Source organism: Morone saxatilis, unplaced genomic scaffold, assembly GCF_004916995.1.
Source record: "Morone saxatilis isolate NCDOM2014 unplaced genomic scaffold, NCSU_SB_2.0 Contig2, whole genome shotgun sequence".
In the NCBI taxonomy this organism is placed as follows: Eukaryota; Metazoa; Chordata; class Actinopteri; family Moronidae; genus Morone; species Morone saxatilis.
The window spans coordinates 27,065,807-27,072,028 of record NW_023339762.1 but is presented as its reverse complement, the minus strand read 5'-3'; the positions used below and the strand labels follow the sequence as shown (position 1 = coordinate 27,072,028).

The 6,222-nt window shown below is 39.9% G+C and overlaps 1 protein-coding gene across 1 annotated transcript in view; it reads left to right on the top strand.

Annotated features, from left to right (window-relative positions):
- Window positions 1-774: 774 nt before the first annotated feature.
- The window catches only part of LOC118330695 (receptor-type tyrosine-protein phosphatase beta-like), a gene marked incomplete at its 3' end in the record, with an annotated part of 17,883 nt that continues 12,435 nt past the window's right edge, over window positions 775-6,222 (top strand). Inside the window, 3 exon segments of the mRNA XM_035665345.1 lie at window positions 775-1,008; window positions 3,339-3,740; window positions 4,679-5,904. Coding sequence (XP_035521238.1) covers window positions 957-1,008; window positions 3,339-3,740; window positions 4,679-5,904 — 1,680 coding nt within the window.

Sequence of the window (6,222 nt, the reverse complement as noted above, 5' to 3'; positions counted from 1 at the left end):
TCTTCTTCTTCCTCCTCTTCCTCCTCCTCCTCCTCCTCCTCTTCTTACTGGCCAGGACAGGATGTCAGTGGATGAGGGGGTTGATTTGACACCCTGTCCTAGTGAAGGAGCATTAGGCCTGAAGATAAGAGCAGGCAGCAGGAGAGCATGTGAACTTTACAATAAAAACACCTTTTTATATCTTATGAACAATGATCACACTAAATGTCCCCCTAAAGTTCAGCTCCGTCTGAACAGACGTCAGTGGACTCAATAAATTATAAAGTCCTCTATCAGTGAGTGAACTGTATATTTCATATTGATCAGTATCAGTAACAGCAGAGAACAGATGATAAACTGATCAATAAACACAAACAGTGAACTCAATTTGTATTTTACAACTGTAAAATTTAAAGTTAAATTAACCCTATTAAATTAATTTCTCTTAACCCAAGTAAATTAAGTTGGACCAACAGATTTGCTTTGTTCTGAAAGAAAGCCTTTTGATTACATGGAAATACTTTACATGATTTAATTCATTTGAAGAGTTTATATTTTTTTGTGTCAAACTTTGTGCAGTTGAATAAACTGACTCATAAAACTTATATACGTGTACACATTTGAAACTAAAAGAAAACACTGAGATTGTCCTCTCTCTGTATATTATCATTATTATCATTTTCATCTCCACATCACCTCCTCTTCCTCCTCCTCCTCCTCCTCCTCCTCCTCCTCCTTCTGCTCCTGTTGGATGTTTCCTCCTCCAGGTTTACTAGAACAACTGAACTTGTGGGATGCACTGTGGTATTTCCGACAGACGAGCGCAGTTTCCAGCAGCGAGGACTCTTTCGTTCTGAAACCTCCGCAACAATTGAATAGAAGGAAGCGCTGCTCGCTGACTCTTTCCTCCCCACAAACACTCACTTCCCTTCAGCTCTTCTGTTCTGCTCATCTGAAGCTGGAGGACGCACAGAAACATGGACGCCTCGATTCTGCTCCTTTTTACACTTGTGAGATTCAGTTGTGTGTGTAAGTACTGCAGTTTGTCCCGATAAGTTTGTTCTATGTGTGTTCTCACTACAAACGTCCTCAAAAAAGTATTTTAATTCAGATTCTGTCATTAGATTACAGAGCAAATATTGGAAATACTCACTGGGTTCAGATACAGGAAACTACCGTTTACATCAGAAGGACCTACAACTAAGTTAAAGTACTTTTTAATTACCCAGTCAGTCATAGAAGGAGTATTGAGATGCTTTACTTAAGTAAAAGTACTAATAAAAGTCCTGAAAAAGTAGATATAGGGTTTTACTATTATATCTGATGTTTTTCTATCAATATTACTGCTGCATTTATGTGTATTTTACTGCTGTAGATGTTAAAGTACTTTATATACTGTTGGTAGTTTAACGTATATTCTATAAGATCATCATGTGTAAGAAGTAAAAGCATAAAATGGAAATACTCATGTATATTAAATTTGTACTTAAACGCAGTCCTGGAGTAACTGTAGGCCGACTATACACTGTACCTACTGAATAATACAAACTGGGTATCGGTACACCATTAAAAACATCAAAACTATATTAATAATAAATAAACAATAAAACCACATTTTATATTTGAATTTCTCTTAAAAAAAATTTGTTGTGAATATAGAATAATTCTATTGCTAAATATTTTTACTCCATTGTTCCTTCTTTATAGTAACAGCAATATAATATAATATAATATAATAAAGTAGCCCACGAACTGTGCAGAATGTTATATTTATTGATGCATTCATGTGTAAATGTGTAAATCATTTAATAATTTCACTTACAAACAACTACACAGCACTAAACAAACAATATAAACAAAGATGGAGAAATAAAATCAACAAGACAAAAAATAAAAAATATTTCCACAGTAACCAATAAAAATGAGTTTCACTACGTGAGTAAATGTATTTGGTTGTAAAAAAAAAAGCTGATTTAGGTCTGAATAAGTGACTGAATGATGAACAGGTTAAATAACATCAGAAAGAAATGATAAAGAGTGTGAAGAGTTTATGTAACAACAGCTTTATTACTGATTATCACTTATTAAAGGCTGATGTGTTCTCAATAATACTAAAAAGGGAAGAACACAGTGTGTGATAATATTTGGCTGTGTACAGCGGACGAGCAGCATTAACATCAAACACTGATTTCTTTTGTTACATGTTGTTAAATGTTGTTAACTGTTAACTGTTGTTAAACGTTGTTAAACGTTGGTAAATGTTGTTAAATGTTAAAAGTTGATAAATGTTGTTAAATGTTGTTAAATGTTAAAAGTTGATAAATGTTGTTAAATGTTGTTAAAGCGTTCACAATCAGGTGCAAAGAGTTTGATTTCGAACTCAGAGACAGTTAACTAAAAATCCTTTCACTGGTTTTATGTTTGAACAAACAAACAAAAGTTTTGTTCATTTATTAAAGCTCATTTTTATGAAGTAGTGCTGATGATAATCAACATTAGTGGAGCTGATGAGTCAGAAAGAAGACACCTGCATAATGTCTGAAAATCGACTTTCATTTCTACCCTGAACGATAATCGACAAATGCTGTTCGCCCTCAGCACATTGATCTGAGCTATAACGGACCTGATCTTTTCTTACTTTCTTGTCTTATCTTATCCCTTTTACATTTTCTTACCTTTCCTCTTTTTTTCTTACATTTTCTTATTAGGGCCTGAGCAGCAAACGCTGCTACCAAATAAATAATCGGTACTTACGTGTATCATGACCATTTTGAAGTTAATGGTCATTTCTGGTGATTTGTACACGTTGTACTAAAGAAAGAAAGAGAAAATTAATCATAACAACTTCAGATTTGGTCGGTTCTATCTAAAGAGCATTATGATTAAATTTATTTCTATCTTTATCCTTATCTTTATTTATTTATATTTTAAAAACTACTTTATTTTTGTGTGATTTTTATGCACCAATGCACCAAGACAAATTCCTTGTACGTGTAAAAACTTACTTGGCAATAAACCCAATTCTGATTCTGATTCTGAAAACACCTCCTCCAAATTAAAACTAAACAAATCAAATTTTATAATCACTTAGAAACAGGTGACCATCAAACATTCACCACAGAGCCCCAAAATACCAAGAGATAAACCAGGAAGAGAGTCACAATTGGATCTGCTTGCAGCGTTCATTTTTTCTTCTCTTTTCATTTCTATTCTATTCTATCTTTAGAGTTTGTTGAGCTCCACAACAGAAGTCAGATTTATTGTATTTGGGTGGAGGCAGAAAATATCTAAAACCATTAAAGTAGCTGAACTGAGCCTTTATGTTAATTTAACAACCCGACACCTTTATATCTCCTCAGCCGGTTTCCTCATCATGTTGACTCCACGGAGGTTGTGTCTGTCAACCCAAAATCAACTCGTCATCCTGGGACGCTGTGATGTCAGTAACCCCGCTCAGCAGTGGGCGTGGTTGGGCGGAGCCAGGTTGATCCACAATCAGTCCTCCAGGTGTCTGTGGGCCGATCCCAGCCCCCACCTGCCATTCCACACCCGCCTTGCACATCTCAGCCACTGCAGCAGAGCGCCGGCGTGGAGCTGCTACAACGAGCAGGGAGCGCTTGGATTGGCTGACACGCAGCTGTACCTGAAGAAACTGGGAGAGCGGGTGGTGATTGGAGGAAACCTGCAGACCTCAGAGTGGAGGAAGTATGACGTCAACTCAGGAGGGAACCAGCTGATGACGTCATTATGCCCAGGATCAGGTCTGACAACCAGAACCACCCTAAAACTGATAGCATGCTAACACACTAAACTAAGATGATAAACAGTATACCTGCTAAAGATCAGCCTCCCTCCACAGGAAGTGTTGTACAGTCAGAGACTGAGGATGACTGATATGGACTTCCCTCACATTGTTGCTGCTGTCTGTTAGTTCGCTCAGTCTGACAGGAAGAACGTCAGCAGTGTTCTTCCTGTCAGAGTCTCAGCCAACATCTCACACAGTCACTGATGTTAGACACTCAGCACCGAGCTGCAATGTCCAAACCTCTGAAACTACTGCTCACATACTTCTCTTTTGGCTTTCTTCACTTATTCTGGAGATTGATTCTGAACTCATCAACTACACCAAGTTGAGAATTTGAATGAGAATAACTCACAGTGTCAATGCTAACATGCTGATGTTTAGCACAATGTTCGCCGTGTGTCACTATTAGCATGTTAGCATGCTCACAATGTCAACTTACAACTTACAACTTTATCACTGATTTTGGTCAAACAGGATCATATTTTATGGGGAAAATATGTTCTGCCTCCACTCCACTAACTGCCAATGTAGCTGCTATTAGCATGCAACAGAACAAGGTTCGGCAACCTCCCAGTCATCACGGCCGGCCCAGGACCAAACACAGCCTCAAAGAGGGACAGAGGCCAGTTTGACAACAGTGGTAGCAAGGTGATTTATGGAGTTTCCTAAACCTGGGGTGCCAGGAACCAAACAAAAAAAACACCTTTGTTGATCAAACTGTCATCTGTCTGCATCAGATGCTATATTCGATTCTAGTCTGGTCGTGCTGTTCACTGGGAGCTCCCAGAGTCAGCTAATAGGACCGCTACAGCTGCTTGACAGGGGGACATAACCGCAGGTTGAAAAATGTTTTTGTTGCCATATCAGACAATTACTTTTCTCTTTATTTTTCAGACACAACTCACGTTTCCACCTTCTTTTATTCATCCACTCATAAACCACTGGGAGTCTCCAGCACCGTCTACACCCTCAGAAGTCCCGCTATGACTGTCACCAATGAACAATTATCAAATACAGTAAAAACCCACCGGACCACCAGACAAGTCACCACCTCAAAGATCCACCACTCAATAACTAACGGAGCCTCAACGTATGTGAATGACATCACCAAACCTCAAACCAGGAGGTCAGAGACAACAGACTTCAGTCCTGATGTTTCAGTCACAGAGCTGTCAGCTTTAAACGGCAGTCATATTACCTCCTCGAGTCCGGCTGTGTCCACAACTGACAGATTCACTGACATTTCAGAGACTTCGTCAGTTAAAAATATCCCTCAGCTCAGGACTGAAGCTGAGACGACAACAGCAGACCAAGAAGTTTCCAACGCATCCCCCTTCTCGATTGGAAACGACCCTGAATCCACAGCCGTGATTCTGGTTTCCTCCACGCCTTCCTTAGAACCAAAGATGAGTGACAGGACTGATCCCCTGGTCCTGTCTGAAGTCCCATTTGAGGTAACATCTGAGGTAACTTCTAAGGTCCCATCTGAGGTAACGTCTACAATCTATACAACACATTCAACTACGGATGAGCAGATACTACACAATCAGACCTACCTTCCACCTGCATCCACTACAACTACACCTCCTCCTACAACTTCTCATGGGACTTCAACAGCAGATATGACATTTCAATCCATCATGGAGACAGATCCACCATCGACCCCTCAAGTCCTGCCTACGATTTCCCAAATTTCAACCACAGTTGCCTCGACGATGCCGGTGTCTACAGTTCATTCAGAAACCTCAGCCAGTGGCATGACTAAAGGTTCTCCACCAACATCTCCAACAGCTGGGGTGGTGTCTACAGGAAGTATCACCAACTCAACTTCAACGGTCCCACCTACAAGTCCAACAATAACTCCTGTAACCACAACCAAACCCACAACCACCCCTGTAACCACGACCGCATCCATTACAACCATAGCAACCACTGCAGTCATCTTAACCATCCCCCCTCCAACCACGACCATGACATCAACCATCAGAACCACTCCAACCACCATCACAACCAGTACATCACCACCTGCAACTACAACAACAACCAGAGCAACCACAGCTCCTCCACCGACTATGACTACACCTCAAATCACGACTTCAGGATTAACCACCACGATACCTGTAAGTATTCCTTTACATTTACATAACTGTTCTATACCAGTTGTGAACCGTCACCTGTTCTGAAGCCTCCAGTTGGGCTTTATGGTAGTCTCCATGTTGGTGTTTAGCAGCCAGCAGTGGTGACATACTGCAAGTTGAGCTGCTCTCATTGGCTGCTCTTGGTTTCAACTCATCCATAACAGGGAACAATGAAAGTTTGTCTGGTCACACACAATCTTGTATTCTATATAAACACCATAAAATAGGAACATTATTTACTAAATGAACATCATGCTGTATGGAAGAAGACTGAAACTAGAGACTTAGACCATAAACTCA